The 13,331-nt window shown below is 44.8% G+C and overlaps 2 protein-coding genes and 1 long non-coding RNA gene across 3 annotated transcripts; 2 read left to right on the top strand and 1 right to left on the bottom strand.

The window, feature by feature from the left end:
- Positions 1-1,444, top strand: LOC149091291 (uncharacterized). Its single transcript, XM_089262342.1, has one exon. It carries the CDS (start codon positions 216-218, stop codon positions 699-701), a length of 486 nt encoding a protein of 161 aa, XP_089118468.1. The 5' UTR covers positions 1-215; the 3' UTR covers positions 702-1,444.
- LOC149091289 (uncharacterized) lies at positions 923-12,780 on the bottom strand. The gene is made up of 17 exons (XR_016197153.1): positions 12,705-12,780; positions 12,553-12,621; positions 11,883-12,486; positions 11,357-11,818; positions 5,034-5,783; positions 4,882-4,953; positions 4,201-4,815; positions 4,037-4,136; positions 3,511-3,972; positions 3,227-3,361; positions 2,970-3,120; positions 2,615-2,907; positions 2,421-2,502; positions 2,221-2,365; positions 1,526-2,139; positions 1,293-1,467; positions 923-1,217 (listed from the first exon to the last, which is right to left on the bottom strand). It is a non-coding gene; the product is annotated as an uncharacterized LOC149091289 (long non-coding RNA).
- On the top strand, positions 6,365-8,964 carry LOC149091290 (uncharacterized). The gene has a single exon (XM_089262338.1). It carries the CDS (start codon positions 6,670-6,672, stop codon positions 8,545-8,547), a length of 1,878 nt encoding a protein of 625 aa, XP_089118464.1. The 5' UTR covers positions 6,365-6,669; the 3' UTR covers positions 8,548-8,964.
- Positions 12,781-13,331: the final 551 nt, after the last annotated feature.

Genomic DNA, 13,331 nt, shown 5'->3' with positions numbered 1-13,331 from the left:
ACGCCTCAGTTGAGTGCAGCAAGCAAAAAGGCGACAACTCGCCAGCAAAGTGCGCAAACTGCTCGGGCCCACATGCGGCGAGCTATAGAGGTTGCCCCTCCTATAAAGAGGCTTGCAAGAAGCGAGAGCCCATATCGACGGTCCAACTTAGCCAGATCGTTAGAACACTGACAAAGCCAGCCCCCAAAGCAACTGCTCATAGCAGTAGACCAAATATGCCAAATGTTTTTCAGCCAGCCCCCCCTCAGTCGCGTCCCCAAGCCACTAATGCTGGACCCAGCTATGCTTCTGCTCTCCGCGCGGGTCTCCAGTTCAAACAGCCAGCGGCGCCGGCAGCCATAAACAGCCAGCAACGCCAATCAAGGCAGAGTGTTGCAAAACGCGCCCAGCCAAACCAGCAGCAACAGCAAGCCAGATTGCCTAGGCAAGCAAGCGCTCAGCGGTCAGCGCAGCCAAATAGAAGCCGCAGCTTGAGCACTCGCCGTAGGCGCCCTCCTATCGAAACTGGGGAGACACACCATATTAATGGGGTGGGCTTTCCTCTGCATCCTCAGCAGCCTAGTTATGCTTACAGGCCAGCTGTGCCATTACAGGATACCTCCAGACTAGAGGCCAAAATAGACAAGCTGATAGAGAGTATAAACGCATTGACTGCCTATCTGCTATCTAGAGATGGTCCAAATGAGCGCCATAATGTCTAGTAATGCACCAAACGCGCATACTGCAAATAGACGCAGCTGCACACTGCAGACTGCTGTATCAAATAGAGCTAATGACATTAAAATATCTATATGGAATGCTGCTGGCATAACAAATAAGCTCGCCGAAGTAAAACAATATATTATTAAGCATAATATAGATATAATGCTCGTGTCCGAAACCCATCTGACGGACAATGACAGTATCACTATAGACGGCTATATTATATATCTGGCAAACCACCCTACAAATAGGCGCAGAGGTGGCGCAGCTCTTATAATTAGGCAAAGCATTTGCCATTATGCTATGCGCTGCTCGTCCTTGGACTCGTACCAAAGTGTTGAGGTATCAGTCAGCTTACAAAACGGCAGGCACGTAAATATTGTGGCCATTTACTGCCCCCCGCAAGTAAGCTGGTCTGCGCAAGATTTCAGCAGCATGCTAAATTCGCTGGGCGACGCGTATCTAGTTGGTGGCGACTGGAACGCAAAGAGCCAATGGTGGGGCAACGCCAGATCCTGTATAAGAGGCAGAGCGTTAGTCAACAGCATTTTCCAGGAGAACTGCAATATACTGGCAACAGGGTCGCCAACACATTACCCTTTTAACTCGCGCCAAACCCCATCTGCCATAGATTTTGCGCTCTTCAAAGGCATCAGGCGAGATTTGCTGTCCATCTCTGACTCCTTCGAGCTCAACTCGGATCACCTCCCGCTGCTAGTTCAGCTGGTTGAGAAGCCAATCATCGGCGAAGCAAGAGGCCATCTTCTGCAGTTAAATGCTGATATTAGCAAGTTTCAAAGTTATCTGAATGACAGAATCCTACTCAACACAGAAATCAGCAGTCCAGATGATGTTGATGACTGTGTCGATATTCTCGTTAGGAATGTCCAAGAAGCTGCTAACTTTGCAAATGCGCAGTGCCCACGTAGGATAGCCAGATCCGGTTTCCGAGTCAAAAGCCAGACTCTCCAGCTGATTGAGGCCAAAAAGCAAATAAAGCGCTTTCTTCTTCAAAGCCGAAATCCTCTGGCGAAGCAGCTCTGCAATAGACTGTCAAACCGCATTAGCAAAGAGATAAAAACTGCAAAGCAAAGATACGAAGAAGCACTATTTAGCTCTATTGACCCAACGGATAGATACAGCATGCAAAAGCTTTGGCGTCTCACAAATGAGATCAAGCGACAGCCGGCTCCAAATCTGCCGCTATTAAAGTCCAGCGATAGCAACGGCTCCAACGCCAATAACGTATGGTGCAAAACGACGGCGGAGAAAGCTGAAGTCTTTGCTGACAGCCTTGAGCAACGCTTCAGGCCTCTAATCACTGCATCACCTGGTGACCTGGCCGAAATTGAGGCGCAAATAAACCAGCCGTCTGCGTCTTCCTCGGTCTCTTTTCGGCCAGTCACTGCTGCAGAGGTCGTTAGCCATATTGCCTCGCTAGAAAAGAAGAAAGCTGCTGGTTTAGATTGCATTGATAATCACACCATCAAATCGCTGCCAATGAGTGCTATACTGTACCTGGTTCTTATCTTCAACAACTCGCTTCGATTTGGCCACTTCCCCTCCAACTGGAAGTTAGCGCTGGTTAAGATGATACACAAGCCTGGCAAACCCACGCAACATGTATCATCTTACAGGCCAATAAGTCTCCTGTCCGGCTTATCTAAAATATTGGAATTTATAATCTTGAGCCGTATGCTTGAACAAGAAGCACTTACCGACGCTATTCCCAGCCACCAATTTGGCTTTCGCAAGGCCCACTCAGCTGAGCAACAACTTGGGCGTGTCACGCAGTTTATCCTAAAAGCGTACGAAGAACATAAGTATTGCTCTGCTGTATATCTTGATATTAAAGAAGCATTTGACAGAGTGTGGCACTCAGGTCTGAGATACAAGCTCAAGATGCTCTTACCTGATGCTCTGTATCAAATCCTTTGCTCATACCTTGCAAATCGCTCATTTGTAGTTGAGTGCCATGGAGGATGTCGCTCTGCCACCAAGCAAATACACGCTGGTGTACCTCAAGGCAGCCTGCTGGGGCCAGTGCTGTATAATATATACACCAGCGACATTCCAAGACCAGCGTATGCTTTCGAAAACAAGTTCCTCTTAGCCACTTATGCTGACGACGTAGTAGTCCTCTCAGCCAAATGTAGCCAAGCAGATGCTCTAGTCCACCAGCAAGAGTATATGGACAGTTTAGCTCTATGGGCAAAGAAATGGTGCATTACTATAAACACTGGCAAAACAATGCACATTATGCATACCTACAATAGGATAGCGCCATATCAGGACATCCGCATCGGCAACGAAGCGATCAAAAACGGCACCTCGCATCCTTATTTGGGTGTCACAATGGACACAAAGCTGCAATTCGGCACTCATGTCACCACTGTCGTCTCGAGGGTTAGGGCTCGGCTGAAAAACATAGATTGGCTTATTAATAGAAATAGTAAATTGTCATTAAAAACGAAAACTATAATCTACAAACAGCTAGTTGCGCCACTGTGGCAATATACTATACCTGTCTGGGGTGCGCTCTTGTCAGATACTCAGTTTGATCGCATTAGAGTTGCACACAACAAAGCTTTGAGAACCATATCTGGCGCTCAATACTATATTTCAAATGCTCGCATCAGATCGGAGCTGGGCGTCTTATCTGTGGATGAATTATTTAATAATATTTGCACCAAATATTATGACAGACTGCGAGTACACAGCAACAGCGAGGCCAGTAGCATTGCCCATGATCCATTTGTACCGCAGCGGCTAACTATGCCCAGATACTCTAGTCTGGTCAATACTCACCTGGCTAACGAAATTGAACTGCGATCACAACGACAGCAGCGAAGACAAGCGGAGTTTGAAGAGGAGCTACGCGCTGACTATCTTCGTCGACATCCGCCCGTATACGGCCCGATCACTTTCCGAGAGCACAGCCGCAACATCCTGGCAGAGAGGTTTACAAGGTCATATCCGGCCTCAACCCGCAACTCCAGCGAAAATCTTCGTACAACTGCAGCGCACCGCGGACATGAGGCTCACCGCAGCAACGCGCCACCAAATGTTGCACGCTCTCGCAGTCCATCCTCTGGGGCGACGCAAAACGTAGGCGACGCAACCGCCTCGCAATCGCGCCTCCCAGTATTTCGGCAACTGGCGCCGATGCCACCAACTGCGAGCACTTCACGCACCCTCAGCACCAATCCAAACGGCTCCTCGGATGATCCTAGTTGGTCCTTCCACAGCAGCTGATTGCCAGCATATATGCTAAAAAACAATATAAAATCAAAATTATATTCAAATTGGCCACCTGTATATAAAAGCTACTTACCTGGAAACTGGTTGTCCACGCACGTCCTACCTGCAAAGGCAACTTACCTGGAAACTGGTCGTCCACACATATCCTAGCTGCAAAGGATATCCCACATACGCTGAATAACAATATAAAACAGAAATTAATTTCAAATTGGCCATTGGTATACACAAGCAACTTACCTGGAAACTGGTCGTCCACTCACGTCCTATCTGCAAAGGAAACTTAACTGGAATCTGGTCGTCAACACATATCCTATCTGCAAAGGATATCCCATATATGCTGAATAATATAAAACAAACAATTAAACTCAAATTGGCCACCTGCATATCAAAGCCACTTACCTGGAAACTGGTCGTCCACGCATATCCTGTCTGCAAAGGCAACTCACCTGGAAACTGGTCGTCCACGCATATCCAACCTGTAAAAGCTACTTACCTGGAAACTGGTCGTCCTCATATATCCTACCTGCCAAGGTATACACATACACGCAACAAAACAACTCAACAAAACAACTCAACAATGCACTGGCTTAAGCTACACAATCAATTAAACAAAACTGGCTTAGCTACACAAACAATTAAACTGAGCTGGCGGGATGTTGGAGTCCTCTCTGATGCCACCTCTCGTTCCGCTGGATGATCCCCTGCAAATAAAAACAAAACAACATTAGCAAAACAACACTGCAACGCACCGGCTTAAACTACACAAACAACTTAACTAAACTGGCGGCGCTGCGTGTAAATTGGGATGCGGAGTCTTCTTGGCTGCTTCCTCTCGGCCCACTGGATGATTCCCTGCAATTAAAAACAGAAAAACTATAAGTATAAACACATTTATATATATTTGCATATTTAACTTACCTACCAGCCACTTTGCGTCACTCGCTGCTTCGGTCTGCTGAACGCACACCCACATGCACACTGGAGAAACTGCTGAAACGCATGTACAACTTATAAATTAATATCAAATTATTAATAATTATTTCAGTATTCTTATTAGAATCCATACTTACCTTTTTCAGTTGCAAATTTTGCAATTATTGCCACTCTGCCTTCCCACATGTTTTCTAAACATATGTTTCGATGTATGTATATCGATATGCATACCAGGGCTGCGCCACCTCTCCTCGCGATTGTTGGTTGCGATAGTTCTGAAATCGAAAATGAAAAGAAAAACTTATTAGAATTCAAATTTATTATTTCTTAATCAACTATAAACTATATTAAATCAAATTAAAAATAATATTAGTAGGATTGCAACTGAAGCCACATATGTGATAGCACTTGTGATATTTTTGCACAAATATTGCTATGAAATGAATTTATATGAATATTAATGAAATGAAAACTTCCATTTAATAAGTAATTATTAGCTGTAAATAGTATAAACAAATTACAATTTTAAGCACTATTACTCACCTTTTATAGTTAATTGAAAATTCCCATACATTTAGACTGGGACTGGCCATTTATGCATTTTTCGATAACTACCTTTTGTTTTGATCTTTGCATCCCGATAAATGTACAAACGCATAGCTGCACAATCACTTCAAATTGCACTTGCGAATTAATTTAATTATTTATATTGAAATTAGTGAGTGAAATGAAATGAATTATAGATATAAGTTTAAAAATTTAATTAAAAGTTATATTAGCTTAGACATGTATAGGGAAAATGAATGGACGGCGTCCTGACTCTTCCCTCTAAATCCAACTAGCGGCTCTCCACACTGCTAAGTTCGTCGCGCATCTTATTGGTGTTCCTGCAAATAGAATTAAAAATTAGAGTGAATTAATTATATTAATTGTTATTGCTTAAATCTACTTTAAAATTATAACTAAACCTACTCATTAGTGTTAAACTAGTAATCTAAGCACATCAAATGTTATTAATTTTTGCTTTGATCTGCTGTATTGTATATTAATATGTAACGCAAGGCTGCACAGCAATTTAACGTTGCACTTGCCACTATTTAAATAGCTCATGTTGAGCAAGTTTCGGCAATTATAGACCTAAATAATTTAAGGCGCCATGTAAATTCAAAAAAAAAATGCTAAAGAATAGTATTGTTTGAATAAAGAATATCTCTCTTTTCTCTCCTCCTCCTCATATAGCTGCTGGTCAGCGAATATGTGCGAGAATGGAAGAATGAGAGATTATTAATGTGTGTTCTCTCGAGGCATACTAACAGAAAAAAGTAGAGTATTGTTTGAATAAAGAATATCTCTCCTCTCTCTCCTCCTCTTCATATAGCTGCTGGTCAGCGAATATGAGTGAGAATGGAAGAATGAGAGATCATTAATGTGTGTTCTCTCGAGGCATACGAACAGAAAAAAGCAATTTAATGTTGCACTTGCCATTATTTAAATAGCTCATGTTGAGCAAGTTTCGATAAATTTAGACCTAAGTAATTTAAGGCGCCATGTAAATTCAAGAAAAAATGCTATAGTAGAGTATTGTTTGAATAAAGAATATCTCTCCTCTCTCTCCTCCTCTTCATATAGCTGCTGGTCAGCGAATATGAGTGAGAATGGAAGAATGAGAGATCATTAATGTGTGTTCTCTCGAGGCATACGAACAGAAAAAAAAAAAGTGCTCTATTTAAAATCGTTTTTTTTGCTACAATTTTTGCAAATTAAATTGCTGCAATGCCTAGGGGCTACACAGCAGAAGACGGCGATGAAGATATGGATGTGGAGGTCGCCTCCCCGATTAGACCACAGCCATCTGCGCCGGTGCTCGCGCCATCTAAATTGCCGGCGAGAAAAAGTGCGGTTATGGCACAACCTACCACTTCACGTGCAGCGGCTCAGCAAGTAAATGCAACACCTCGCACCTCTACGGACGCTATTGTTGCTGATTATCTGGCTATGAAAAGTGAAGCGCAGAGTGCTCTGCAAAAAACTGCCAAATTGCTCGCCAGTGACAGGCCAGCTAAGAGGACTGCTGAAAAAGGCGGCAGCCCCAAAAAGAAGACTGCGCAGCTGGACGCAGATGATCTTGATGGCAGTGACGAGGACTGCCTGCTAATTAGTGGCTCAACTCGGACCACCAGGACAGTGGACGCGCAGAAGGAGGCAACACGCCTAGCCAATAAAATTTGCTCTGCATCAAAAGAGCAAATTATGCCGCCCAAAGCTGCCGCTGCAGCTGCTACTTCGTCTGCTGCTGCTGCAGCTGCTACTTCGTCTGCTGCTGCTGCAGCTGCTACTTCTACTGCTGCTGCTGCAGCCGTTGCTCCCACTTTAACCAGTGCAAGTGTCGCACAGCCAAGCGCGAGGCCTGCACCACTATTCTTGGCAAATGTCGTTGACATTATCCCGTTGCTAATCCGCCTCGATGAAGCCATCGGAGAGGCTAACTTCTCGACTCAGTCCACTGCAAACCATGGTCTCAGGGTGCAGTGCAAGGACATCGCTACTTATCGGAAGCTGGTAAAGTACCTCGATGAGAACCAAATTGAAAATTACACTTTCCAACTTAAATGTGAGCGCGGGTATAGAGCAGTCATCCGCAATCTGCACTTCTCCACTCCGGATCAGTGGATCCGAGAAAAACTGGCTAAGTTGGGGCATACCGTCCGCTTCCTGCGAGGTATTAAATCTCGTTTTACAAATAAGCCACTTGACCTCTTCGAAGTCGAGCTGGTCGCTAAGGAAAATAATGCCGATTTGCTGCAGGTCACGGCGCTCGGCAACCAGCGAGTTAGAGTCGAGAGGCCAATTAAATCCAGCGATGTAGCCCAATGCCACAGGTGCCAGAAGTTTGGGCACACTAAAAACTATTGCCGCCGCCCTTTTGCTTGCGTCAAATGCGGCGAAAATCACGCCTCAGTTGAGTGCAGCAAGCAAAAAGGCGACAACTCGCCAGCAAAGTGCGCAAACTGCTCGGGCCCACATGCGGCGAGCTATAGAGGTTGCCCCTCCTATAAAGAGGCTTGCAAGAAGCGAGAGCCCATATCGACGGTCCAACTTAGCCAGATCGTTAGAACACTGACAAAGCCAGCCCCCAAAGCAACTGCTCATAGCAGTAGACCAAATATGCCAAATGTTTTTCAGCCAGCCCCCCCTCAGTCGCGTCCCCAAGCCACTAATGCTGGACCCAGCTATGCTTCTGCTCTCCGCGCGGGTCTCCAGTTCAAACAGCCAGCGGCGCCGGCAGCCATAAACAGCCAGCAACGCCAATCAAGGCAGAGTGTTGCAAAACGCGCCCAGCCAAACCAGCAGCAACAGCAAGCCAGATTGCCTAGGCAAGCAAGCGCTCAGCGGTCAGCGCAGCCAAATAGAAGCCGCAGCTTGAGCACTCGCCGTAGGCGCCCTCCTATCGAAACTGGGGAGACACACCATATTAATGGGGTGGGCTTTCCTCTGCATCCTCAGCAGCCTAGTTATGCTTACAGGCCAGCTGTGCCATTACAGGATACCTCCAGACTAGAGGCCAAAATAGACAAGCTGATAGAGAGTATAAACGCATTGACTGCCTATCTGCTATCTAGAGATGGTCCAAATGAGCGCCATAATGTCTAGTAATGCACCAAACGCGCATACTGCAAATAGACGCAGCTGCACACTGCAGACTGCTGTATCAAATAGAGCTAATGACATTAAAATATCTATATGGAATGCTGCTGGCATAACAAATAAGCTCGCCGAAGTAAAACAATATATTATTAAGCATAATATAGATATAATGCTCGTGTCCGAAACCCATCTGACGGACAATGACAGTATCACTATAGACGGCTATATTATATATCTGGCAAACCACCCTACAAATAGGCGCAGAGGTGGCGCAGCTCTTATAATTAGGCAAAGCATTTGCCATTATGCTATGCGCTGCTCGTCCTTGGACTCGTACCAAAGTGTTGAGGTATCAGTCAGCTTACAAAACGGCAGGCACGTAAATATTGTGGCCATTTACTGCCCCCCGCAAGTAAGCTGGTCTGCGCAAGATTTCAGCAGCATGCTAAATTCGCTGGGCGACGCGTATCTAGTTGGTGGCGACTGGAACGCAAAGAGCCAATGGTGGGGTAATGCCAGATCCTGTATAAGAGGCAGAGCATTAGTCAACAGCATTTTTCAGGAGAATTGCAATATTCTGGCAACAGGGTCGCCAACGCATTACCCTTTTAACTCGCGCCAAACTCCATCTGCCATAGATTTTGCGCTCTTCAAAGGCATCAGGCGAGATTTGCTGTCCATATCTGACTCCTTCGAGCTCAACTCGGATCACCTCCCGCTGCTAGTTCAGCTGGTTGAGAAGCCAATCATCGGCGAAGCAAGAGGCCATCTTCTGCAGTTAAATGCTAATATTAGCAAGTTTCAAAGTTATCTGAATGACAGAATCCTACTCAACACAGAAATCAGCAGTCCAGATGATGTTGATGACTGTGTCGATATTCTCGTTAGGAATGTCCAAGAAGCTGCTAACTTTGCCAACGCGCAGTGTCCACGCAGAATAATCAGATCCGGGTTCCGAGTTAAAAGCCAGACTCTCCAGCTGATCGAGGCCAAAAGGCAAATTAAACGCCTTCTTCTTCAAAGCCGTAATCCTCTGGCGAAGCAGCTCTGTAATAGACTGTCAAACCGCATCAGCAAAGAGATTAAATCTGCAAAACAAAGATATGAAGAAGCATTATTCAGCTCTATTGACCCAACGGATAGATACAGCATGCAAAAGCTTTGGCGTCTCACAAATGAGATCAAGCGACAGCCGGCTCCAAATTTGCCGCTACTAAAGTCTAGCGATAGCAATGGCTCTAATTCCAATAACGTATGGTGCAAAACGACGGCAGAGAAAGCTGAAGTCTTTGCTGACAGCCTTGAGCAACGCTTCAAGCCTCTAATCTCTGCATCACCTGGTGACCTGGCCGAAATTGAGGCGCAAATAAACCAGCCGTCTGCGTCTTCCTCGGTCTCTTTTCGGCCAGTCACTGCTGCAGAGGTCGTTAGCCATATTAGCACGCTGGAAAAGAAGAAAGCTGCTGGTTTAGATTGCATTGATAATCACACCATCAAATCGCTGCCAATGAGCGCAATACTGTACCTGGTTCTCATCTTCAATAACTCGCTTCGATTTGGCCACTTCCCCTCCAACTGGAAGTTAGCGCTGGTTAAGATGATACACAAGCCTGGCAAACCCACGCAACATGTATCATCTTACAGGCCAATAAGTCTCCTGTCCGGCTTATCTAAAATACTGGAGTTTATAATCTTGAGCCGTATGCTGGAACAAGAAGCACTCACCGACGCTATACCCAGCCACCAATTTGGCTTTCGCAAGGCCCACTCAGCTGAGCAACAACTTGGGCGTGTCACGCAGTTCATCTTAAAATCGTACGATGAACATAAGTATTGCTCGGCAGTCTATTTGGATATAAAGGAAGCATTTGACAGAGTGTGGCACTCAGGTCTGAGATACAAGCTCAAGATGCTCTTACCTGATGCTCTGTATCAAATCCTTTCCTCATACCTTGCAAATCGATCATTTGTAGTTGAATGCCATGGAGGATGTCGCTCTGCTACCAAACGGATACACGCTGGTGTGCCTCAAGGCAGCCTGCTTGGGCCAGTGCTGTACAACATATACACCAGCGATATTCCAAGGCCAGCGTATGCCTTTGAAAACAAGTTCCTTTTAGCCACTTATGCTGACGACGTGGTAGTCCTCTCAGCCAACTGTAGCCAAGCAGATGCTTTAGTCCACCAGCAAGAGTATATGGACAGTTTAGCTCTATGGGCAAAGAAATGGTGCATTACTATTAACACTGGCAAAACAATGCATATTATGCATACCTACAATAGGATAGCGCCATATCAGGACATCCGCATCGGCAACGAAGCGATCAAAAACGGCACCTCGCATCCTTATTTGGGTGTCACAATGGACACAAAGCTGCAATTCGGCACCCATGTCACCACTGTCGTCTCGAGGGTTAGGGCTCGGCTGAAAAACATAGATTGGCTCATTAATAGAAATAGTAAATTGTCTTTAAAAACAAAAACTATAATCTACAAACAGCTAGTTGCGCCACTGTGGCAATATACTATACCTGTCTGGGGTGCGCTCTTGTCAGAAACTCAATTTGACCGCATCAGAGTTGCGCACAACAAAGCTTTGAGAACCATATCTGGCGCACAATATTACATCTCAAATGCTCGCATCAGATCTGAGCTGGGCGTCTTATCTGTGGATGAATTATTTAATAATATTTGCATCAAATATTATGATAGACTGCGAGTGCACAGCAACAACGAGGCAAGTAGCATTGCCCATGATCCATTTGTACCGCAGCGGCTAACTATGCCCAGATACTCTAGTCTGGTCAACACTCACCTGGCTAACGAAATCGAACTACGATCACAACGACAGCAGCGAAGACAAGCGGAGTTTGAAGAGGAGCTGCGTGCTGACTATCTTCGTCGACATCCGCCCGTATACGGCCCGATCACTTTCCGAGAGCACAGCCGCAACATCCTGGCAGAGAGGTTCACAAGGTCATATCCGGCCTCAACCCGCAACTCCAGCGAAAATCTTCGCACAAATGCAGCGCACCGCGGACGAGAGGCCCACCACAGCAACGCGCCACCAAATGTTGCACGCTCTCGCAGTCCACCCTCTGGGGCGACGCAAAACGTAGGCAATGCAACCGCCTCGCAATCGCGCCTCCCAGTTTTTCGGCAGCTGGCGCCGATGCCACCAACTGCGAGCACTTCGCGCACTCTCGGCACCAATCCAAACGGCTCTTCGGATGATCCTAGCCGGTCCTTTCCCAGCAGCTGATTGGCAGCATATATGCTAAATAACAATATAAAACAAAAATTAAATTCAAATTGGCCATTGGTATACACAAGCAACTTACCTGGAAACTGGTCGTCCACACACGTCCTATCTGCAAAGGAAGCTTACCTGGAATCTGGTCGTCAACACATATCCTGTCTGCAAAGGATATCCCATACATGCTGAATAATATAAAGCAGAAATTAAATTCAAATTGGCCACCTGTATATAAAAGCTACTTACCTGGAAACTGGTCGTCCACGCATATCCTGTCTGCAAAGGCAACTTACCTGGAAACCGGTCGTCCATGCATATCCTACCTGCAAAATCTACTCACCTGGAAACTGGTCGTCCTCATATACCCTATCTGCAAAGGTATACACATAAGCAAACGCAGCAAAACAACACAACAATGCACTGGCTTAAGCTACACAATCAATTAAACGAAACTGGCTTAGCTGCACAAACAATTAAACTGAGCTGGCGGGATGTTGGAGTCTTCTCTGCTGCCGCCTCTCGTTCTACTGGATGATGCCCTGCAAATAAAAACAAAACAACATTAACAAAACAACACTGCAACGCACCGGCTTAAACTACACAAACAACTTAACTAACTGGCGGCGCTGCGTGTAAATTGGGATGCGGAGTCCTCTTGGCTGCTTCCTCTTGGCCCACTGGATGATTCCCTGCAATTAAAAACAGAAAAACAATAAGTATAAACACATTTATATATAATTGCGTATTTAACTTACCTAGCAGCCACTTTGCGTCACTCGCTGCCTCGGTCTGCTGAACGCACACCCACATGCACACTGGAGAAACTGCTGAAACGCATGTACAACTTATGAATTAATATCAAATTATTAATAATTATTTCAGTATTCTTATTAGAATCCATACTTACCTTTTTCAGTTGCAAATTTTGCAATTGCCACTCTGCCTTCCCACATGTTTTCTAAACATATGTTTCGATGTATGCATATCGATATGCATACCAGGGCTGCACAACCGCTCCTCGCGATTGTTGGCTGCGATAGTTCTGAAATCGAAAATGAATAGAAAAAACTTATTAGAATTCAAATTTATTTTTCTTAATCAACTATAAACTATATCAAATCAAATTAAAAATAATATTAGTAGGATTGCAACTGAAGCCACATATGTGATAGCACTCGTGATATTTTTGCACAAATATTGCTACGAAACGAATTTAAATGAATATTAATGAAATGAAAACTTACCACTTAATAAGTAATTATTAGCTGTAAATAGTATAAACAAATTACAACTTTAAGCACTATTACTCACCTTTATAGTTAATTGAAAATTCCCATACATTTAGACTGGGACTGGCCATTTATGCATTTTTCGATAATTACCTTTTGTTTTGATTTTTGCATCCCGATAAATGTACAAACGCATAGCTGCACAATCTCTTCAAATTGCACTTGCGAATTAATTTAATTATTTATATTGAAATAAGTTAGTGAAATCAAATGAATTATAGATATAAGTTTAAAAATTTTATTAA

Source organism: Drosophila navojoa, chromosome 5, assembly GCF_054131105.1.
Source record: "Drosophila navojoa isolate 15081-1374.11 chromosome 5, UAZ_NAV_1.0, whole genome shotgun sequence".
Lineage (NCBI taxonomy): Eukaryota > Metazoa > Arthropoda > Insecta > Diptera > Drosophilidae > Drosophila > Drosophila navojoa.
This window is presented reverse-complemented; position numbering and strand designations above follow the sequence as displayed.

Excerpts from the sequence above, each read along its gene's own strand:
- LOC149091290 (XM_089262338.1), top strand. The coding sequence starts at position 6,670 with ATGCCTAGGGGCTACACAGCAGAAGACGGCGATGAAGATATGGATGTG.
- LOC149091291 (XM_089262342.1), top strand. The coding sequence starts at position 216 with ATGCCAAATGTTTTTCAGCCAGCCCCCCCTCAGTCGCGTCCCCAAGCC.